Source organism: Oryzias latipes, chromosome 10, assembly GCF_002234675.1.
Source record: "Oryzias latipes chromosome 10, ASM223467v1".
Lineage (NCBI taxonomy): Eukaryota > Metazoa > Chordata > Actinopteri > Beloniformes > Adrianichthyidae > Oryzias > Oryzias latipes.
The window spans coordinates 18,791,509-18,816,390 of record NC_019868.2 but is presented as its reverse complement, the minus strand read 5'-3'; the positions used below and the strand labels follow the sequence as shown (position 1 = coordinate 18,816,390).

Below are 24,882 nucleotides of genomic sequence, written 5' to 3'. Positions count from 1 at the left end.
AAACAGTAACAAATCCTCCTCTTGCGTCCTTTCTGAGTCACACCTGTATGTCTGCAAAAAAAAAAAAATCTTTTACATAGACGAGAGACATGCCTTAAATCCACAAAAGTGTTTATGTGTGCAGAATCCTTTACTTAAAAACACTTCTGTGACCCATTTCGTGTAAATCATTGTTGCCAGATCAGTACAGTTGCTGTTCTAATATTTTCCCATGCTCTGTCTGCAACAGATTCTCATATGATCTCCACGTGGCATTTCACTGTGTCTCTGCACTTCTTAAATTTATTAAAATGTGCTTCAGAGAGCTTTGTGTGAGCTCTCGCCAATCTGTCGGCAGAAGGAATAAAGCATAGGAGGAGCTGCACACGAGAGAAAACCGCGCTAAAAATCTTTTCTCTGACAGTGAGGCGGTTTCTTAAAGAACAGAGGCGCTGCGTGAGAGACCGGTAAACGCCTGTTGAACCTGTCAGGTGCAGGTCTGTTGAGATGCACTTGAAGACAGCTGAAGAGCCCAAGTGAAGAAAAAAGAGGGGGAGGAATGGAACAAGTGAGTTGGAATCTGATTTATTCATTGTGTCCTTGAAGAGAGAGAGAGAAAGACAAGAAGTGAGAGACTGCAGAACGCAGCAAAATGACAGAGGCCTTTGCCACTGAAGCAGAAAGCTGTCCCCTCCCACAGCAGTAATCGTAGGAACTTCCTTGAGCCAAGTCCTCCATAAACCTTAAAGGTTTCTCATGTCCTTTTCTCAGACATACACACACCTGCTTTTCTCCCATTGACAAATAAACTATTAACCATCTTCTATTTGATGACAGAGGCCATGTTAGATCAGATTAACCCCATAGCCACTGGCCTAAAGAAATAGTGAGCACCAATAGCTTCCAGTTCAACGTGTAGGAGATGATTAGTAATCCTCTGGTGAAGGAAAATCTGCTCTGTTGCTTCTGATAAGATTAACACTGTATTATTTTCCACATGCGAGGCCTCATTGTAATAGCTTGTTACACCTTGTTTTTCTCTCATGTTCTTTTGGGACAAACACTGCCACTGTCTTTGATAGGCACATAAACTAATTCTGCAGAACTGTCTCTTGAGCATCATGTGCTGCAGTGCAGCTCCATCCTTGCACACGACTTCCCAACACTGTCTGCTCCTTCTTTGGTAACAGTCCAAGCATAACAATGCAAGAAATAGGAAGACACAAAAGTAGAGGCGCTGAGGCAGAGGAAGAACAAAAAAAAGCAATATTCGCTGCGGCTTTGTCAGAAATGGCTTGTCTGGTTTGTAGAGGAATATTTCATGGCGGCCAAGTCAGTTCCACAGGAATGATGCTGCAAGAAAATCCTGAATCACACTGTGTTCGTCCAAAATACGAATAAAAGATAATGGGGGAAAAAATAACTCAAGGCTCACCGGTTATGTCCAAATTCCTTCACTACTCACTACATAGTATACTGTATTGTGCGTTTGGCATTTTCTAGGGCCGTCTGAATCTACAATTCCAAAATTGAGTGCTCTAGAAATTTCCCACCAGTTTTTGCGAAAAGGCAGTGTGCATCCATGGTCAATATATTGGCAAATTTAGACCACAATGCGTTGCGTGTGAACAATTTTTGTGAAAGAAAAAGTATTTTAGTAAATTTTTTTCATAAATCATCCACACTTTTTTCTATCATCAGAACACAGAGGATTCATAAAAAGTCTTAGTAAAATATTCATATTTATGAGGTTTTTACTTCGTGAAATCTGTCAAATAATATTGGCCGTTTAAAAAAAGAATTGGTGTCCAAATTGTTTTTACAATCCAGGGCACTAGATAACCCCGTACTATATAGTTGTTAGGAAGAAGGGATGGAATTCGGACATAGCCATTGTGTTTGTTGGATTTATTTTTCAGGTCTCAAAGAATTTTACTTCATGCACTGAAGCTGCTCTTTCACCTCTTATAAATTTTAAATTTGACACATTTGCCTCCAGCTCTCAAAGAAATCTAAAATGTCAGGGTGTTTTTGGAGTCATAATAATACAGCATGTGTCCTTTCAGAGCAGTTGGAGGTTATAGTACATAACAGATCATGCATGGAGGAAGAGAGAAAAAGAAAAATCATTTGCTAGATGAGGCTGTCAATAGGGCCCTCACTTTGTGGATTGCAGAACTGAGGCAGATGGTACTTCTATTGATTCTAAACACACACACTTCAACTGACTAACAGCTCAATATTGGACTATTACAGGAAAACCTCCTCCCCTTGTGTAATGGTCAGCATGGGGTATGCTCAGACTAATGATTCTTCAGAGGCAGCATGCTTGATTTCAACTATTCACTTTGTTTAACCTGAACTGAAGTGTGCTCCTGCAAAATCCCTACATGCTACTTTACAGGTACACAACACACAACTCAAACACGATACCCTTTCTGTACATTTTTATTTACAAAATGTATTAAAATTCTTTGTACAGCACTCCTCTAATGAGGTTCAACAAATTATGCATGCATCTTTTGCTCTTTTATACCCACTATTATGCCTGGAGATTCTTGTTTCTACAGAAGGTGAAATGTTGTAAAAAGAAAAGTGCGAAACTGATTTACAAAAGAAGTACCTGCAGGGCTGGATTTTCAAACCTATAAGCTCAGTTTGGGAGTAGCAGAGCTTGTCAAGCATCATTGATTCCACATGCAATTTATAAGATAAAAAAAACAAATAAAAAACAAGAGAAAGGGAAAATAACTTTTCTTTTAAATAAATAATTTCCATTTATCTAAATGTACACACCTCTCACTTGCTCGTATTTTTTCACATTATATCTAGAAGTGATTTTTTTTTATATATAAAACATTTGCCCATAGTTTTAGGTGATGTGATAATTATTTTCCTAAATCCTATGGAGTCACAGTCTTCATGAAAGAAATGATTACAGCAATATGGAAATGTGCTAAGATTCAGGTCTCACCCCTTACAACCTTGAATAAATCTATGTTGTGTTTTATTCATATAAGTTTCATTTATTAAGTGAAGTCACAGAACACTGAAGATTTCATCGCTAAAATAAAAGCAAACCACGGTCAGTAACATGTGCAGATTTCAACAAAAGTTGTATTTTATCCAGGAAAACTTGTTAAAAATTTGCTGCTGCTTTCCTTCAATTGGGCTGCAGTCGATAAATGGAATAATCCTCCATTTCTTTTGGTTGGCTTCATTTTAATGTAAAAACTTGGCTGGCACTGGTCCTCGGGGGGAGTCTCTTTGCTGAGTTGAACCTTCCTCGATATTTTTACAGTATGTAAATCACAAACAGATTTTCTTTACACAGGCTTTACACAGTCGTCTCACAAACAACACCCTTGGCAGTATTGGAAGTGCGAATAGTGACTCGGCTCATCACCTTATCATCCCCAGTCCTGTCAAACTTTCAGAAGACAGCGATAGCAGCACCACATTCGAAGAGTGCAAATCACACCCATCTTTGTTTTGGGCTGAATGGCGTTTCGCTCCAATTCGATTAACCTATCTGTTACAACAAGAACATGGCCATTGGAGGTGACTCACAGGAGTATAAAAGCTATTATCTAATAACCAGTGTCTTACAGTGCACTGAGACAATCTAACAAAATTATTTGAACACATTTAAGTGTTGGAAATCTGGCAGCAGAAGGATGAAGAATAATCCAATCATACCCATAACAAGAAACCAATTAAACACTTGTCAGTGTCACTGTGGCACTTCAAAATGTGCTTAGAGGTTGCAAATGATGGCTTTAGTTCTCTCATTCATGTTAGATTCACATAGAGCACATACATATTTCTATATAAATAAATATATATATATATATATATATATATATATATATATATATATATATATATATATATATATATATATATATATATATATATATATATATATATATATATATATATATATAGTATGTACTGCACAATTCTTCTGGTATGAGTTTCAAGCACAAAGCAATATTATTGTGAGTTGCATTGATTGGAGTTCCATAAGGCACTGAGAGGAGGTAACCTCATTGGCTCTTCCCATGACCAGTCCTGTCGTGTCATCATTGCAGATTATCATGCTGTGTTGGCCCCCACAGGCTCGTTCTTGAAGCACAATCCTCTTGATCCTGTGCCTTTCATTGATTTTTAGTCACAGTTGAAAAGGACAGTAGAAATGTTTCGTAAACCTGTTTTAACAAAAGGAGGAAACAGACAGCAGGTAAAGGGGGGACCTAGCAATGCAGATCCTAAATCTACAACCACAAACGTGTAAAAACTTATGGTATTATTAGTAATGTTAACAACATATTGTTCATATTTTAAGTTCTTATTGCTCATGACATTTTAGAAGAATTTACTGTAAATAATTCTGACGATAACAACCAGATCTAACAATTTTTTTTTATTAAAATCATGCTTTTGTGGTTTGATTGACAATGACAGTGACTTTTGCAAACAACCCTTTCAGCTGATGTTAAATGTTCTCCATGACGTACAGTTTTTTTCCATCCAAGCCCAGCTGACAGTAAGCACATTTAAAGACAAGGACAAAACACAGCCTCAGTCTTATTCATGCATAAAATCAAAAGGATTTTTATTTTTCCGTTGGAAGAAAGCTTTGGATTTTAAACATAGAGAGGTTATTGATGAAATATGCATGTAGTAATTAATTTTGACACGCCTTGAACCGGGCTTACCATTAATTTCCAATCAGCCTAATTAAAAACAAAGCCAGCATTTAATTCTTTGCTTTATTCAATGAAGTGCTTCAGAGCGGCTTTAAGGTTATTTTATGGCTTTTTTCTGCTTTTAAAGCTACTTTTTTCATCACAACATTCACTTGAAGTACTAATAGCAGTTCTTCAGCAGAAGCTGATGTTAAAAAGTACATTTTTAAATGTTTTTTTTTTTTTGTGGAAAGAATATATGTGGCTTAGGTTCACAAAGCTTTACAACAGGATTAGCAATTATATTAGCATTGTGCTGAATGACTTTGTGCAATGTAGCATAGGTTACTCACTGTGAGAATGATCGCTGCTGATATCAGTGCAGGACCTCGCAGTTTTAATGGTTTATGCCATAATGCAAAGATTCTTTTTTAAATGTATGCATCAATATGATTACTTTATGCTATTTAACAACTTATGAAAGATGACCTTAAATGATCAATTTACAAAACGTATATCTTTTTTTATTATTGATAATATAAATCCATTTAACATAAAGTTACATGCATTTTTATATATATATATATATATATATATATATATATATATATATATATATATATATATATATATATATATATATATATATATATATATATAAATTATTTCCTACAATAAAATATATTATTGTGGTAAAAATAGATGTATTTCTTTTCATTTTATCCAACTAAAAAACAATATATTTAGTTGATTAATACAAAATAGTATTCTAATTATATAATCTTTTTGCATGTATAATTATAGCAACCTTTGCTGACAAGTCAGGATGAAAATCAATTTTATTAAAGTTAGTAATACATCTAAAATGTTTTAAAATAATTCCTTTCTCCTGGTCCTTCTTATAGTAAATACCTATATAGTAAATATCTTTATTTTTAGAGTTTTTAAGTGCATTGATGGTGGGTTCAACATCATCACAATGACTACGTTTTTATTTGGATTTTCTTGAAACCAAGAACCAACTTCTGATGAAGTGCTTTAATACAATACCCACTAATGAGAATGTGGGCTCTTCACTGTAGCTTGACAGATTGTCAGACTGGATTATAAGAGACACAACAAACACATTTGTTGGATAACATTTGTAGAAACACACTAGCTAGTAAGCGCCACAACATTTCCATCATCCACAACACAATACAGAGGTTCCACCCACCTCTAGATTTTCACACTCTCGGTTCCGTAAACGTTGTAGCCTTCTCTGTATGTGGCAAAGTTCTGGGTGTTGGTCGGGGGAGCCGGTTTAAAATTCTGAGCATTCTTAGCCAATTTCAGCCGTTTGGTTTCTTGTCGTGATTTATAACAGAACTCTATCAGAGCCACCATCATGGCCAGCCCCAGCCCTCCAACCAGAATATAGAAGACACCCGCCACATTGCTTAGGCTGAGAGCACTTGTCTTGTCCTGGGAGAAAGTGAATAGCAGACTTAAGACTTTTTGCAGTGGAGCAAAGACGACAGAACAAAATGAACTACTCAAACTACCCTAAAAAAAGAAGCTTTATATAAAATTGCAGTGAAACTAATTTTGTAGTCTATAACTTAGTGATGCTAGAAATAGAAAACGATCTATATCATAACTACTATCGAAAACAGGCATGTGATGAGAAGTTTATTTTGACTAATCCCTGGCTTTAAAATATTAAATCAATCACTGCTAAGGAGAAAGAAGCCAGAACTTCATATTCTATGTGTTGGTGAATGTAGAGCTTTTCCTCCCTTAAGCTATGCATATGATAAATGGCTACTGCTTTTGACCACCTAAGGAAGCTGGTCAGTATCGCATAGGTCAACAGCTCTGAGTCCCTGTCTCTCAGCGACATGTACGTATAACTTTTATAGCAACACTGTCATACAGTACAGTCATCTTCACAGTAAATGAATGACTTGGCTAAAGTTAAGAAGAACACTATAGGTCCAACCATTTTGCTGCTGTTTACCTATTATAGATATTAATTAAAAATGTGTTTATTAAAGTTTTACTATTTGCAGTTTAACCACAGTAACCCCAACCTGTGATCCGAGGCCTGGCCTGGATCTCAGAGGGTTAAAAAGTGGTCTTATTAAATTCGTCAACTTCCTGTTTTGTGCCAACAAAGCCATTTGTAAGCAGCCGGAAGAATTTCAGGACGCCCTACGGCGCCCTCGCCGCTTTGAGGAGGAGGAATTTGGATAACTCATCACAATAAGAGGCTTCCCTTGTTCATCACACCACAGGAGGCCGAATAATCTAATAGACACATCTCAATGCAAACTAGTAAGAACGCAAATAAATCAAATTTGAATTAACAGATTGGTAAATAGAAACAGCAGCATAATGGTGAAAAAAAATATCATGAATGTCAAGAATGAAAATGAACAAAAACAGCAAGTATTAACAAGAGTTGAATGCTATGTTTCAGTTACAATAGCATATTGGATGGGCACTGGTCTTGTTTTCCCCTCTGAGTTATCATTATGAAAAGAAAGTTTTCACATTTTCAATGTTTCATCAAAAAAGTGTTTCATTTGTTTAACAAAGAAGACAAAAAAACTGTATGTGGGGAAGCAGTGCCATGTTTTCAAGCCACACAGAAACTGAGTTACAGCTCGTGGCCATGCTACAAAAAAAAGAGAACTGCTATGTGTAGCAAATAAACAAAAAAAAAGCACACTAAAGATGTTAGAGAAAGTTTTGTCTTGCATATGAACAGTACGTCAAAATGCAATTTGGAATCAGTACAAAAGACCTGCAGCGACTGACCTTACTTCCAGAGTCCTTGGTTCCACATTCACCCTTATCGTACCACCATTTGTTTTTCAGCTTGTCTAAGATGCCTTGTTCACTGAGTTTCAATACTGCAAGGTTTACAGGAGTTCTTCACGTGGGAAATAACATAAATAACATTATATTATGTTATTTTATGTTATTCAACTTTTAAACTACTACATACTTTACAAAGCGATAAAGCAGGACACCTGGCTATATCAACATGACAAAGAGCAGGCATTCTACCTATTACCTTTATAACCCCTAGTCTAAAGCCAGGACCTACCCATATCGCTTTGAGTAATCGGCAGACGCTGTTACCAAGGCGACAAGCAGGTACTGAACGTACGATCTGCAAGTCTTTGAGTTTTAAAAAAGACCAGGGTAGATTAATGCAGGGGTGGGGAGCTTCCAGCAGCAGTTCATTCCAACAGGAGCCTTGTCTTATCAAACAGAAAAAACCTATTCAGTAAAAAATGAGTGTTACTTCCGGCCTGCAGTGGTTAACTCCTCTGATGTGGCAACAGGACAACTGTCTGTTTTGGAAATGTTGCAGTTACATAAATTGTGGCTCAAAAGGGTCATTCGTGTGTGTTCTTTTGCCATGTACGGTATCACTTCAAGGGAACCGTATCTTCTAATTATGGCAGATTAGTGAAAGATGACTGTATCCCAGCCCAACTGCACAGAGCCGCAGCACCAAGTTCCACAGTGTCAGGGAAATATCCATCTAAAGCCGCCTGTAGCTGCATATTGTGTGACAAGTGTAATTTGCACTGACAGATTAGTTCATATCTATCTTCAAATTTGTTCAAGTTTGAAATCAAATTACAAAGGTAGCTCATCTCTGTGTGGAAGTAAATAGGAGTAAAGCAAAATAGTGCATCAATGAATGAGTGACCTGACTTCTCCCTGGGAACAATGTCCCCCAGGGGGATCTATTCAATGCATAATGCACTGAAAGAAGATTACAACACTGAATATCCCACATAGCCAATCAGGAGAAACGGACTGTGAAGACCTGACCATTGTCTTGACTTGGTGAGACATTGATTAACAATGCAATTATCCTGCAACATGCTTTGCATCTGAAACTCAATCTAGTCACTGCAATGTGCCTGAGGGGCAGGAGAGGACTCTGTTTCTGAGTCAAGCAGCTGTGTGTGTGATTATGTGCAGCTTCTGATGTCTGTTTGAGCATGGACTTGCAAGCACGACTGGGCCAAGAGATTTTCAGTTTGGAACACAGAGCTCCAGGCGGCTTTATTCCATTTTTTCCCCCTGAATCCTGGGGAACCAAAACAAGCCAGGAACCCGACGGTTAGCAAGCAACATACCTGTGCATGCTAATAAATCTGTGGTATATTAGGAGTTTTTTTTTCCTGTGCTCTGAGAGGAAGGAAAAAGTGGCTTTAAATTTTGTTTTGATCTCTATAAAAAAAGATTCTTAATAATGAATGCATATTTTTGCAACTGAAAAAAATGGCATACTGCAGTATATAATCCCTAGTGACTTTGCAGAAATCTCTAAATTACTTAAAAAAACATATATTTCTTTGTTTTTTTAGTTTAAGTTGATGTCAGAATTTTATTTTTATAAAAAAGAATAAAATGACACCAAAATGAAGTTATTAACTGGAATGCCTGCACCTTATCTCACTGAAATCAATGTAATAATTATACTCACCAACGTCACAAAGACACTGTGTGCGCCTTATTGTGTGAAAGCATTACAGTGTGTCATGGCATGTAATCTGAGTGTGATTTCACAGTATTAGCCGGCATAATGAAATATTCACCCTTGGGTGAACCGTGGAAAAGATGATGGTATCAGATACTCAAAGGGTTACATTGTTTTTTGAAAGCTGATTTTGTGGATTTAAAACCTGTGTGGTTTGTCAGGTCACTCAATTAAGGAAAAAAGTTTTGTCAGTTAATTAGAGTTCTCACGTTTGCCTGCGATGCTTAGTCCCCTCAAGACACCGCTGTTCCCCTTGCTTTCCTGCCGGCCTCAGCGGAGCAGCTTTTCTTCTGTTCCTACTCTAAGTAGTGTATTGCTAAGATTACAGCACATTATCATCTGTATTATTATAGTTTCTGTGTTTTTTGCAGGTCACATGTTCTAGTTTTAACAACAAAAAAGCTCTCATTCTGCCCTACATGTGCAAGGATGACTACATAAAATAAGTCCTTTAACATATGCAGGGCAGTCATTTTCTCCTTAAGATGTTGATACAATGTCAGCAAGATATCCTGCAAATTTCAAAGTGACTTTTCATGAATAATCAATTTTTCTGTTAGAAAAAGCAAGAGCTCCTCATTTTGACCTGAACTGTTCTGTGCAGAAATAATCTGCCTTGGGGCAGTAGTTGCTGCAGCTTGTATGGCCCAGAACTACATTTGGTGAGAGTTTGGTTCGTCAGAACAGCCTTGCCGATTACTCTGCACTATGGTACCCGATTGTGGTGACATCGAGGCTGACCTTGGAGTCACCTCCCCCGCTGCCGCACTCTCCCTTGTCGTACCACCATTTGTTTTTCAATTTGTCCAAGAGGCCTTGCTCATTCAGTTTTAAAACTGCCAGGTTAACAGCATTTCTTGAAACGATAAAACATAACTTGTAAGAAAATGCACAGGTCCGTGAGAAATCTAATGCAAAGAAGTAATTGCACGTAGCATCAAAGTAATGGTAGCGAGACTACCACTGTCAAAGGAGGGGCTTATGACAGACTGCTACCTGTTTATCAGAATTGTCTAGAAAAGGACAAATTGTTTTAGAATTTCAGGAATATTGAGAGGTAAGAAAAGGCTCATATAGATTATAGACAGTGTTAAATCTTGGAAAAGGTGGCATGGAGGGTTACGTAGTTTAGAACTGAAGTGTGCGGGATGGGGACACTTGTCATTGAGAAGAAAAGTAACAACAACAAACATCATGCAATTAACATTCGTCACAAGTGACAGCGCAGCTTTTAAAGGCTAAATTGAAAAACCATTGAACTGTTAAATTAAAAGTGACAACACAACAGTCAGGTAGGACAGCACACAGGACAGAAGGAGAGATCGAAGGAGAGAGAAAATCAGCAGTAAGAAGGGGAAAAAAATTACTTTTTTTAAACTCAAGCCTTATCATACCAGGTTTAATTCTGGTACTATAAAACAGAAGCTTTCAATACAAGTCTGAAAAGCAATTCTTAAAAAAAAACAAAAAACATTTTAATCCAAAAACACTGAAATGCATACTACCGTTACCTCTGCGTCCACACAAAAATAAGAAGAGGAGAAGAGAATGACAACAGGGGGACATCAGGGTAGGTGGAATACTATAACAACATAGGGGATATTGTTATATTATTCCACCCACCTTAATGCTGAGCCTTTGGGCGTCGCCACGCCGTAGCCTTTAGAGTCGAGGTTCCCTCCAACCTTCATGGTGTCGCATGGCTTCCGCTGCTCAATATACTCGTTCATGGTGGATTCCAGGAGAAAGGCGAACTTTCCCTTTGACTTTCGGACCCGCGCCACGCCATCAGGTGTGGTCTTAACAAACACAGAGGGTTCTGCTGATTTCATGTATGACCACATCTTCTCATAAACTGCTATTTTTGATCGCTGCACAGAGGGAAAAAAAAAGAAGAGCAATAGATTAGAAATCAGAAAATCTTAAGATGGATTTTGTGGGATTTCTGTGCTTAAGGATGGCATTACTTAAACAAGCGTTGGGAAGTATTTCAAGACATCCAGGAAAGTGAGTGTTTGATATCTTTAAATACTTCCAGGAAACACGGCTTGACGGATTTCTGCATCATCATGAAGTACAGGAATTTACAAAATCCATCTCTTCTCTCCAGTGTTTGCATACTCTTTGGAAAATGTAAGATCTGAAGTTTACCGTCTGAATGGGAATCACACGACTCCCACACAGAGATGCAAATGAACCTTTCAGAAGAAAAACTGCCGTTTGGTGGCGGTAATGCAAAACTATCCTCAGTAATTCAGCTTTTGTGACAGAGAATCGTAGGTAATCAACTTTTTATTTAAAAGTCTGTATCAGACATGTGAAGATCCGGCCTGAGTGAGTAAGCTGAGCCCTTCTTCACAGCCCTAATTTAACTTGTAGACAGTATTCCCATCATCCATTTCCACAGCACGGTGAAGGATACATCTGGAGTGTGACTCAGATGGAGAAGGAGAAGGGAACAACAAGGCTGTCCGTGACAAAATGACAAAGACGAGCAATTCTCCATCGCCTGGGGTCAGTCTTAGCGAGACTTCAAAATCTGGGGGAGTTTGGTGCTATCTATAATAAGCATCAATTAAATTATTCAGAGCCGCTGGATTTATTTCAGCGTGTCACACATCATTGTGTAATCCTCGTCCAAGCACTGATGAGCTGTATTTCCTACTGGACGTGTCCTGGAGAATGAATCAAGCATACAGCTTTTCTGTTTTTCAAGAAAACCTCCTCAAACCATAAATACTTCCAAAAACCAGGGCTGCCTCTATTTAACATGTTTACTTCTTAGATCCACAAGTCATTAGTTCAGCAGCACTCAGTTAATTATAAAGGCTACTCAATTTACTGAAGAGCTAAAGAGTATAAATGAGAGTTTGGGGCCTTTTAAACAAATCTCATAAATCTAGGGTTTAGAAGTGAAATCTTTGCTATTAATTGTTCAGTAAAACATCACAAATTTAAAGATCAGTGCTTAGTTTAAATGTTAATGTTTTAATGTTTTGTAAAATATCTTCCATGAAATTGTGGTTTTTGATGTAGTTGCCACTAAAAATATCTAAATATCTAGCTTGAAGCCTGTCAGATGCTTGTCTGTGAATCCATAAATTTTTTTGTGTATCGTAGTAAATTGTGGTTATTTCATACTCATATTTCAGTACATTGAAGATTTTTTTAAATAAGGAGATTTCACGAGATTTTTCTTTAAATAAAATACATTTTCTTTTAATCAATTTAGATAAATTACATTTCTTGCAGAAATGCATTTGATTGCATTGCATTGACAGTTCGAACTGCTAAAGAAACAGTAAATGATGAATACAGTGCAAATTTGCTGAATCAGAGCCATGTGAACATTGTCAACATAAAGATATTGGTGAAAATTTATGAAGCTAAAATAACATATTTTTGCAATACCCTAAATAAGCTTATCTATAAGACATCTGAATGCCTGAACTCAGCAAGTGTACACTGAAGTTATAACTCATCAAAAATATTCCAAAAAGTTAATCAATTAAAGGTTTTTAACTTGGAAAGTCATGAAAACTCTTGTTTACCTGCAACATCAACAACTGACACATGTGAAACAGATATAGAAGTAGAGCTAAAAGTCCTTTCAGTCCATTAATATTTGCTGAAGCTTTATAGTTTTTTGATAAGGAGATTTAACAAAAAAACAAAGATGCCAATGACCTAGTATAGCCTAAAAATGTCCTGAAAAAGGTGGAAAAACAAATACATGAGGTGATGATCTTGGATAAAGTGTTTAAAAAAAAGAACACATTTAATGGATTTCTTAACAGGTGGATGTAAAAAATCACTTTATTGTACAGACCTGCATGGATTTATATTGTTCTGCAAGGATTTTGTCCTAATTTCTTTTGGCAGTTAAAGATCTACAGCAAAAAAAATATTTTTCCCACGATATTTAGAGTTAGATTATTTGAAAGGTGACGGCTAAATTTACTTGAAGATCAAAAAAATCAACATATTGAGCTGCGAACTGACTTGAATTATACATAAAAAGAAAGGGATAAAGGTTGCCTATTTTCAATCAGATGTAGCAAATATTTAAATTTTTTATATTTATTCTAAAGCTCAATTCATTGATTACATACTAAAGTTTGAACCGTATCTTGAGCCTGAAAGTCATGGGAGAGAATTGTTTCGACGAGAGGGCTGAACTTCTCCATCGAATTTACATTATAATCTGAATCTAACTAAACCTTTTTTTTAATTCATAAGTTTGTTAAAGGCAGCTGAAAAGTCCAGAAAGAGTTAAACAAATACAGGTTTGAAGGGTTTTTGTAGTTGAAAATTTAAAGCTGCTAAAGCCATTCATTTAAATGGAATAATGCAGCAATGGTATTGAATTGCAGAAAAATATGAGTTGCTGAAGAAATTGCTAAAAGCACAATAAAGTTCAAAATGGGCTGAACATTTCTGATGTTTGAATGCCTTAATTATGCAGCAACATCCTTAAGATATGACTGAACAAATTATGTTATGAAAGAGTAAGAACAAAATGAAATAAGTCACAAGGAAAAAATGATACAATATTTTGATTGTTAGTCAATCAAAATAAGAAAACATAAAAAAAATAAATGGTTGTTACACTTGTTAGAGGTACTTTCTTCATCTTTATGTGGTTTTGCTAAAGTTGAATGAACCACATTTACATTTTAGCTCATACAAGCAGTGATCATTGTAGAGACACATCGTCCGCTTGTTATCCTCCATTACTGAACTCCCCACAGTTGAGTTATTGGCATGGGGATTAGTCAGAGGTTTACTGCTCTCTGATGCAAAGACTCCATGACTGAACCTGGTCTTGGACCAGTGAGTTTCTGATTGCCAGTTCCGTGCAGCGACCGTTACTCTACAGCTCAGGGGGCATGAACATTTACACAGCAAGTTTCATTTCTATCACATTGTTATATAAAAAAGGAAACAATCTTATTAAAATCACTTTGCTGATTTAAAGTACTTAAATGCAATCTGTTTGTTGCACAACAGCATCAGGGAATGGGAGAGATTAGAGAGACAGCACCCAAATAAAAAATCTGTTTGATTTTTGTTTATTTACTCCTGTGAAAAAATACTTTCTGCTGAAGTAACAGTCATTTGAATCAAATTTAAACAGATAAAGAGCACCAACAGAAAGCTGTTTACAGGTTGTTTGGAAAGCATTTACCTAAGAACACACAGCTTCTACACTCATCTTTAAGAAAGCTCCAAATGCATCCTCTAAGCAAGAACAGAATAGATGTGAGCATTAATTAGTGCTGAGAGAGTGTGTGTTGCCTCTGCACTTTATGAAGACAATTAATCAATAACAGCGAGGGGACAAAATGAGACAGAAGCCTAAATAAAATTATTCTACTAGAGCTGAAATCCCAGCAGAAAAAATGTCCAGGAAACATAAAGGAGGAAAAATATTCACTAGGGTTTTAGTGCGGAAACCTTTGGACACCTAAACAATCAGAGCAACTCATGAGCTCTAGTTGTCCTTCTTTAAATGCTTCAATTCCCCCTCTTTGGCGATCAATTGGAATTCAATTAAGAAGCACGAGTCCATAAACAATGAATAGATCATTTACAGAACAATTACAATCACAAATGCAGCTTTTTATATGAGGCTCTCCTCCACATTACCTAATTTCCCTCTTAACAAAAACGCTTGTATTCTAAATGAGCTTCACGTAAATTAGAAAGGAGTGTCTTCATTTCACCTTCCACTGGAGAAAGTAAAACTACAAATAAATGAAAGCACAATTCCGTGCTGCAATCCCATTACCCTCCTCCTCCTCCTCCAAATGTCTTTCAATTCATTCTGAAGCGATCATTATATTGCTGTCTGAAATAGCCAACCCTCCTACCTAAGCCACATGGTTACATCATTTGTGTAGGTGTTCAACCTGCAAATCTGCCTGAAACTTTCCTGCTGTCTAACAATGGCCATGAAAAAACAACAAAAACCCCAACTCGGTTCTGTTTTTCAAACCTTGTGACATTGGGGGGGAAAAAAAGCAAAATAAAACAAGGATGCCTTAAGCAAACCAGGGTGAGGGGACATCTATGGTAGCCCAGACACAATCCTAGCTGTGATTCTTGCTCTCCTGCATCATCCACCATCTCTGTAGAGAGGTATTTGGTACTTCCAACTGTTTTTCAGTTGTGTTAAAGCTGCAACAGAATTTGAGTACATACTTTAGGTGATTACAAAGAGCAATTTCACATTCAGAATAAAGGTTATTCACACAAAACAGTTACTTGTGACATCTACATTTGAGTGGAATATTGTTATTAGTTTTTGCCTTAGAAAATAAAATCTATCAAACATTTTGCCTACCCTTTACCACAATGTTATTGTTACAATATTCAGCTACTTTATGAATTTTAAAGACACCTCACATGTCACAGTAAATTTACCCTTTAGTTTCTCCCAAATATGTCACAGTGAAAACAAGCTATAATCTGTTTGAATAACACTATTCTTTAAAGACAAAAGTGGACCAAATGTTTTTTTTATATATTTTCTCTGGCTCTCTGTTTGTTCTGTCTAGAGCCAGGGGGTAAAAAAATACAGTTAGAGAAATTCATGCTGAGATTTTTAAACTGCACTCCCAGTTTATCAATCTGAGTGCACAGAATACTTGATCATCTCTGTTTAGAAATGCTTCTGCACAGAAGTTATCAGGTACCTCAGTTAAGAGTTTGGACCTCCATGGGCCACACCTTTAGGAGTCTAGTCGCTATTCTGTTATATATTATATTGTAGACTTGATAACATAGGATACTTTGATCAGCACATTACACAACATGCAGAATGTCTGTAAACAATTTACACTTCTGTACCAAACTAAACAAACATTCATCTGTGTGTTCACAGACTATAAAAATGAGAACAGTTTATTAATTTGTGCACACAGGTTGCAACACTGTTGCCAACTGTTGTGTGTACTCCTAACTTATCTCTGTGCCAGAGCATACTGGTGCTGTTTGTCTCCGTTTATATGCACAGACTCTATTGCAAGTCAAACCACCAAACTTTTAAAGTGTGAACTTTGGTAAGCTCCACACTGTAAATTTGTAGATGTGTTTGTTAAGTAAAAGCCAACATTGAGCAAAGTCTTTAAGGCAGACGAGCAGTAAAGAGGTTTTTTTATAATGTGAAAGGTTTGGCATTAAGTATAGGACACTATATTACTCAAAATACTGAATCAGTTTGATTTATATCAACTTATTTACAATTTCAGTGTAACCTGAACAAAGATGGAACCTTCATTGGAAAAGTATTATTCCTAAAAACTAATTAAAAGCAGTTTTTTGCCTTAAAAATCTTACAATTTGATTGATTGGCAAAGCATTTTCCAAATAAAGATCAATTCTATTTTATTTGATTAATTTTTAAACCTCTAATTATGAAAATCCCTGTCTGTTTTTCATGTTTTCTTTGTTTTTTCTTATTTTCTTGCTGTTCAAAGCTTGTTTAGATCAAGCAACTGTTGAAAATGTGACTTTGCTTAACCAAGTTACAGGAAAGAAAAATGTTTGGAGCAGATAAAATTTTTGTTTTATAAAAAAAAAGGACCTGCAACCGTGTCATTGAAATGACTGAGATGAGGCAAGCGATTAAACTTCAGTGTCAAAGAGACCGAACTCCTCATTCTAAATAGCACTTTTTCAGTATTGATTCTGAGTTACGCAGCATTTCCAGACCTCTGCCCACTGCCCTCCGAACCACAGCTTGTTTTTATTCTTCCTCTGGTGTCGCTCGGCTGCTTTCATTACAGCCTCTCCCGCTGTTTGTGCATTTAAAGGCCATCTGCACACTCTCCTGCACTGCATTTCATTTGACTTAACTTCCCTTCCATTTTGTTTGTAACATCACCTCTTTCCTCCAATATCCTGTCTGCCAGGGCTACCTGTATCTCAAGTATGCAGAGATGAAAGTTGAGGCTCTGGGGATGTACTTTGTCATTGAAGTGCCACATGCTACGCTCTGAATACCAAATGCTCGTCTTTGATGCTTGTTGCTGGACTCCAGTAGCTCTTCTCCATCGCCTGCTGCTGCTCATCTTAAGTTCGACAAGGCCCTTGGAGGACGCCGCTTTCCCTCAGAGGTTACGCATATCTTGCTGTACACACTTTTGTCAGCCTTCTCTTTTATGCAAACGGGCTCTAATCTTTATAGTGGCCTCCTCTTTACTCAGCAGTGTTCCGAAACACAGAGTGACAAGAGCTCTGGGAGTTGTGTTACAACGTGATGCATATGATTGCAAGGCTACCGCAGGATTTATCAGGATTTATGAATCTCCTTGCTCTTCTTCATGCAACCCTGATGCAGGGTCGAGCTGCATAAAAAGCTACTTATTAAACATTGCGTTGGACCGTCCTGAAGTGACAGTGTGTGCCACAATAGCTGAGACGTGAAATTGATTTTCATGCTTAGTAAAATGTATTTGTGTCTTCGCCCAAGCTGTTGTCGTCCCCTCATCAACTTCCCTCCACACCTGCACACCAGCTTTTTGGGGTGATGTAGAATCGTTTCAAGGGAGCAGAAGAGCATGTTGTGGTCGGATTTCTATAAGAAATTACCATTATTTTATTGTTAGGCTGTTAAATGATGTGCATGAAGGGGCAGCAGTGTCTTTGATGGGCTCACCCATCTCTTTACGCATAATTAAGCAACCACATCAGCTCATTTTTTCATCCCAGCTATTATTCTCAGGCAGAATCTATTTCAATGTACATCTTAAAGTTTAAGCTGGTGACAGAATGAAACCTCATCAAAAGGAGTGAAGAAAGGCTTAACCCGTACAACTTATTGCTTTCTAATCATCCAAGGCTTAAATATATAACCGCCGGCATTGAAAGAGTCAAGGCAGGAATTTCAGTGAAGAAACAAACCACAGTGGTGCAGTGACGCATGACACGTTGACGTACAGAAGAAGAGTAACGTTTAAAACCATCCTTCACCATCTCCCAGCCTGAAGATTTACAGGAGGAAGGTGTCCAAACAAGCAAGGTAGTCAAGGGAAGAAGAGCCAGGAGCTTGTAGAAAGAAACTGCCAAATGCCTGGAGCGATGCAGGCTTCTTCCGGGCACGTCAACAGGCTCCCACACCAGCTGTCCTAGTTAGTTCGAAGCATCAAAATCCAAGCTTTCTGAGGGATCTACTCTAACGCAACTGACTTTGAAAGTTCCTCCAGAGCTTCTCTACGTTGTCAAATGAAGATGCTCGCAGTGAGGGGGATGGCTGTCTATCTCAATAGCAAGCCATACAGCTGAAGTGTTAGTTTCATAATCTCTCAAAGGAAAATCCAAGAAAGGATGTTTTCACAGACAGATAACAAGATAATTGAGCAGAAAATACCTGATCTAAAGGGTTGGATCGGTCGACATTACAAGTGATATTCATGGCTCTTTGTGTTAATATTTGCACATGAAGGCAGGCATTTTTGACATTAGAGAGTGTGGAATAATAAAACAGGTAAAAAAAAAAAAAAATCAAAGATGAAAGGCCAGCAGTGTCAGCCGCGATGATACGTGTCAGGTTAGGAATACTAGATTAGATTCCAAATTTCCAGCTGGCTGTTGCCGTATGGGTCTAATTAAGCCTGAATTTATTTTCTGAGAAACTGATCTGAAACAGAACGTGAACTTCTATAAATCAGCATTTTTTATTTATTTACTTTTTTCTTTTCTTGTCAGCCCTCTCCAGCTTTAATTAAAAGTCCCCTGGAATTGCAGTTCACACATGTCATTTCCTATTTGAAGACTTAGGCATGTAACTAGGCCACTCATTAAACGGAGTACAGGAAAAAATGTTTCCTCTACAACTTCTCTGATTGTTCAACCACCTAACAGACCTTCAGTTGCTCCACTGTCAGGCTGGAAACCTAATCAGCCAGTTGCACAGAGTCAGTCAGTGACACAAAAACACACTGAAGACCCGACTCTATATACAGCTGTGCAGCATTTCTGATGCAATAAAACAGCTTTGTGAGATACTCTTTATAGTATAAAGCGATGCTGTCACGCATTCAATGTTTCCTTGAATACAGAGTGTTCTTCTCACTGAACTCAACCGTTTAGAACCAGCTCCCGCGTGTGCACAGACTTGAAACAAAAGCATTTTAAATCAAACCCTGCTGACGCTATCTTGTCCTTCTTTGTCTGTAAAAACATGGATTTGATTCTGTGTTGTGCTGCTGCGAGCAAATCCACCCAGGGGTAACTCAAATAAAGTGCTCTCTTTGCCAAAAGGCTGCAGCTGTGAAACATATGAATTGTTTCTCTCCCGCTGATGAGTAATGAGGGTCTGTTAGATAAAAGACTGTCATATTGCCTTTTCATCATCACAGGCAAAGTGCTGTTTCATTAATTCGTTTTCAGTGTTGGACTGCTGTTGTGGCCACGAGCTAAGACATGGATCGCGCAGCACTGTGTGTTGACGGATAGGCGCGACTGTTTAACTCTTGCATTGTAAGCATGCGGCTTCCTTTGGAAACTGATAACATTTGCCTTGGATTATAATTCATTTTTAAATTAATTGCAGGGACTTTTCAGACCTGACAGTTTAAACGAGAGGATTATGCCAAGTTGTCTTTTAGAAACTGCTGTGTAATTATTCTTTGTGGCTTGACCCATTCGTTTGTGTCAAATGGACATGCTTAGACATAAAATGCAGCTGTTCAGTAGGCGTCATCACATTCTACTTGGCGTGTTTTATTCTGATTTCAGACAGCACCGCTTTAGCTTCATCAACTTGGGAATCAGACCCTACCCGCAACCTTTGGCTACTGCATTGCTTTTCCAACAGAGCAAGAAAAATCAGTACTCTAAAACTGATCTAAAATGCTGGTGATCGCCTCATTTTTCATCAACCCAAAAGGACACAGGTCACACCGCACTTCCTGTGCCTGCTCGTATTGCATTAAATGCCTCGACACTGGCCCACAGTGTTCAGTTTAACAGTACCTTGCCACCTGAGCACTCTCATCCAAGTCTACAACCTTTCCCACCTATATGTATGCCAATGAACAGTGTTGACCTGTATACATTGTGCAGCACTGGATCACAACTAAAGTTTTCAGACTTTTCGATCCTTCAACTACATGCATAATTCCAGCACTCTCCATGATCATAAAAATGCTAAATGACTTTGTTGACCTCTTACATAACCTCCTGTACACTTACAAAAAACCTTTTTGTATATATCTTAGCTGAGTCATTTTCCCACATCAGTTGAAATAAAATGAGTTTCCTTGGATGGAGCTTTTGCTTGTTAGGAACTTCTTTTCATTCATTCTTCCCAAACGAAGGGTTTTTTTCATAAGTCTGGCCTCAACATCTAAACTTTGGAGACTGTAGATCACACTAATGGTTAGGGTCAGGTATAGGTAAGTACTGGGTAACATTTTAATTTTTGGGTGTCATGTCCTAAAAAGTGCCTAGTTCTAAATGTTTTAGGCAATCTTATATTTCTGCCCAGCCAACACACAAGAAAATTTTCCCCCCTTTCTTTTAAATCAATCAAGTTATAAATAAATAAACTTCTTCAGTTATCTCTCCTCAATATGGCTCTAGCTTTCACATTTCCATTGAATGACAACAAAACATGACATAAGCATCGTTCCTTGTCAATTTTTTTTCCTCACTGAACCGTAACTACATTACGGTCAAGATGTGTACGACAAATATCTTTTGTAAAATATATATATATTCATTCATATATGTTGCAAGTAAATTTCTTATTTTTAAAGTGGCTGATATATGTGTCATCAAAACAAGAGAACCCCCCTCATTTAACAGCAATGGGGATTTTAGTTCTTTTAAGGTTCAGGTTCTGCTTTGTGCTCTGGTGATGGGAATCGTATAATAAATGTGTGCACAACTGAAAAATAGGAAAAATTGATCAAATAAACTGCAAAGAAAATAAAAGACCATTTTCAAGTGCTTCTTGATATGCTCATCGCTGAGCTATAAGGTTGCAGATCACAGTCATGCTGTATGCATTTGCGATCATTTTTAAAGAGTTCTGTTACATCTCAACATGCCTTATTCATGGAAATCGTATACAAGCTGTCATGGCTCAACAGAAAGTGCAAAAAGAAAAGGTTTTTTAAGGAAGTTATGGGCTTATTACATTACCTCTTTTTTTCTTTTCTTTAAGATGGTAACTTCTGAGTTTATCTCAGTACTACTTACCCTAAAAAACTCTTTTGTAGAGCCTGAGTCCAGAGTGCCATATGCTATCTCTGTCTGCTTGGCCAGGTCTTCAGCGCTCTCTATAGGTGAGACCATTCTTTCCACTGTTAAGAAGGCGGCAAGGTTGGCTGTGTAGGAGGAAATGATGATGAGGGTGAAGAACCACCACACCCCTCCAACGATACGGCCCGACAGAGACCTGAGGGAAGAAGGTTGATGACAGGGAAATGTGGAACGTAAATACTCTGACATGTGGTGGCCATCAAGCCGCTAACACCTCCCGCTTACGCTTCACTCACGTCATCAGAACTTCCTTGTAAATCATTGAAAAAACATGGGAATGCATCAGCACTCAGCAAAAAAACAACACAATTCCACTGAAAGTAATACAAGATGTTCAAAAGTTCTTGGTTATAAGTCTGATTGACTCTGGGTTAACAGATTGCCTTAGAGTTTTTGGAATTGTATGTTCTTGAACACACAGACTGGCAAAGTTAGTCACACAAACTGTGGAAAACTGCAGCTAATGAGCTTCTAACAACATTGAAAAAAAAGAGGACAAATGAAAAGATATGTTTCTTACCCCAGTATCTACTGGAGCTGACCCACCTGGGAGAGATGTCACAGCCCTGCTGCATGAAGGCACCCAGAGAGAACCAGAGGGAATTGAAGATGCCAAAGTCGTTTGGAGGATCAGGGGGAGTTTGAGGGTCTTTGATCTCGTCCTGTTCCTCGAGATTCCACTCATAGGGACTGAACCGACTGACCAGGAACAGTACCACGCTCACACCAATATAGGCAAATACTATACACATCCAGATTTCATAGGCCAGCGGGTCCAGGAAGGAGAAAACACCAGGCTTGGACTTTTGCGGCTTCTTTATCATAATGGAGATGCCCAAGCTCATAAAAGGCTTGGAAAAGTCTATCACCTCCTCTCGAACCAGAGTAATTGTGAGAGGCGCAACAGCTATATCTGCTCTCTGGAAACAGGGACATGCACAGCAAGCATTAGTCATGACCTGCATCAAGGTAACAAGTTATTTTATGTGTGACTGACTCAAGAATGTTAGCCATCACACAGTTTACAGATGGCTTTCAGGAACAAGTAACCAACTGCTGGCTTTGAGCTTAAAAAATACAGAAAATGGATGAGGATAACAGAGTTTCTTCGAAAAAGCCAAACAAAAACTTGAACATTTTCCAATGAGACAGTAGCTGCGGTTACATGTGCAAAATATCTTGATCGGATCAATGATCGGATTAGAATTCAACCGTGTACATGGGCCCAGAAAAACCTTTTCCGATTATAACAAACATCTACATGGTCACACTTTTGGTCGGAATAAATCATTTGGGCATGCTCAGTAGTGTTTGAAATACCGGAAGAGGAAATGAGTAAATGCTGTAAACAAGCTGAGCTGCCACGTACATAAATACGTGGCAGCTCTGTAATATACGAGATGATCTTCTAAACTTGCTTTTATTATTGTTATAGTTGTTATGAAGCGCCTGTTCGCTCATGATTTTATTTTTAATCCGTGGGGTCAGTGCTTTTTTTGTTACGGAACGGAGCTGGAAGATGGGTTAGAAGAAGGCTAACACGCGCTAACAACATTTAGCCTTGTATGAACATAAAATCCATGCAGGAAATGCTGCAATCTGCATCTTGGCTGCACGTAAATATGTGGAATAACATAAGCCTTTATTTTGTCGGGACACGACTGGAAACAAATCCAGGTGATTGAACGGTTTCTAAGGACTGAGCAGCATTTCTGCTTTGAAAAGCTCACACAACACCCCAAAGCCGGTGTGTGAGCTGGCAGTCCGAGCTCTGCTCGTGCAGCTTGCTAACCAAGAGCGTCGGGACGGATCGCTCGGTCCACTGGCAACTGAGCCCGGACCGCGCAGGGTCCAGACGTCAGGGGGCACGAAGCGCTCCTCCCGGCACCCCCCTTGCGAGGGGTGTAAGAGAGGGGAGAGGCGAGGAGCCAGCGGGGCAAGGGCGGGGCGAGGGCGGGGCGAGGGCGGAGCGGCGTCCGCAGAACCGCTGGTCGGTCCTGTTTGAGCTCCAAAGCCTTCTCTGGAGCGAAACACCGTCTATGCGTGACGTTAAGCCTGAGCAGTAGTGACACACGATCGGAATGAACTGTTTACATGCACAACGATCGGATCAACAATCAGCATAACCCACCTATCTCAATCGGAAAGAAATGTTGATCTGAACGAGTCGGATCGGCAGAGTATTCCAAACGGCGTGTTTACATGATGCATTTTTCTTCCAATCAGGCGTTCATTCGGATTACTTTTGTCCATGTAAACGCAGCTAGTGTTGCATTTAGAGCTAAAAAGGAGAAAGTTTGCTACAACACAATCAGAGAAACAGCTTGGAAACAATCCGCCCAGAGAGAAGGGCTTCTGAGGTATGTTTGCACAAATGACACAGAGGGTAAAGAAAGTTCTCTTGAAATCCAGAAATTAGTTCTTTGCATTTAAATATTTAGAAAGTCAACTGCAAGTGTTTGTATTATATAATCAGCGTGTGCTATTAATTAAAAACTTTAGTTCTGAATGTTAAGAAGCTAAGGTATAAAGAAATCAGTGAGTCCCAGCTGTGTACACTTCAACACATGGTATCAAGTGTTCTGGATTTTCCAAACACCAACACTTAATGTGGAATTGACTTTTTTTTCTTCTTCCAAGCTGTTTCTCTTTATCTCTATACTTTGCTCTGCTACTTCAATCACATTATGCTATCGAAACACATCTGTGAAGGTGGTGCTGGCGTTTTTAAAATCACAATGAATTTCTCTGTGAAAGCAGACAAAAACAATTAATCATGTTAGACAGATTTACTGCGGCTCCTGCGCGTGCTATTAATGAAATAATTTGGCTCTTCAAAGAAGCTGCTACACGAAAGAGAACGCAAAGTACTGTTCCATTGTGCTGTGTTGTGTTTTTTTAATGTCAAAGCTAAGAAAACATTTAATTGGAGGAGCGAATGGGAGAAATTGTTTCCTACAAGGTCAGGGTAGGCGCAGCACAAATGGAGCCAATAAACACGGCTGTTTTCTTTATGCTGTCAACACATCAGCGTGATGGACTATAACCATTTAATCCTCGTGCCAGTGTAAGAAGCACTCCATCAATGAGAAAATCAGTGAAGGAAACTAAGCATTAAAGAGCACCCTCGGGCCTCACCTTTAAAAGACAAGAAAAATCAAATTAATTTAGTGGTCAAAAGGTCAAAATGTAGAAAACTATTAGTGCCAGCCCACCTGTGGTAAAATCACAGGCCTGGAAGGACTTCACAGATTGGAAAGAAGTGGTGTTAACCTTCCATCGGCAGAGAGTAGACTTGTCCCATTTAGAAGATAATTCGGTGGCAATAGCCCATCAAACCAAGCAATCTTCCAGGTTGATATTTGGGATATTGAACAAGGGAGGGAGCCT

General features: G+C 38.3%; 1 protein-coding gene across 5 annotated transcripts in view; it reads right to left on the bottom strand.

Annotated features, from left to right (window-relative positions):
* Positions 1-2,411: 2,411 nt before the first annotated feature.
* LOC101171999 (glutamate receptor 3) overlaps positions 2,412-24,882 on the bottom strand; it is a 93,745-nt gene continuing 71,274 nt past the window's right edge. Inside the window, exons 11-16 of one of the 5 annotated variants that reach the window (XM_023959270.1) lie at positions 22,039-22,412; positions 21,430-21,628; positions 10,843-11,090; positions 9,961-10,075; positions 5,887-6,134; positions 2,412-4,190 (exon numbers count right to left, since the gene is read on the bottom strand). In XM_023959270.1, coding sequence (XP_023815038.1) covers positions 5,889-6,134; positions 9,961-10,075; positions 10,843-11,090; positions 21,430-21,628; positions 22,039-22,412 — 1,182 coding nt within the window. In that variant the 3' untranslated portion in view covers positions 2,412-4,190; positions 5,887-5,888. Of the gene's footprint in view, positions 4,191-5,886; positions 7,588-9,960; positions 10,076-10,842; positions 11,091-21,429; positions 21,629-22,038; positions 22,413-24,882 lie in introns of those variants that run through there. The other 4 variants (XM_023959269.1, XR_002291017.1, XM_011480313.2 and 1 more) reach the window with 4 other exon arrangements.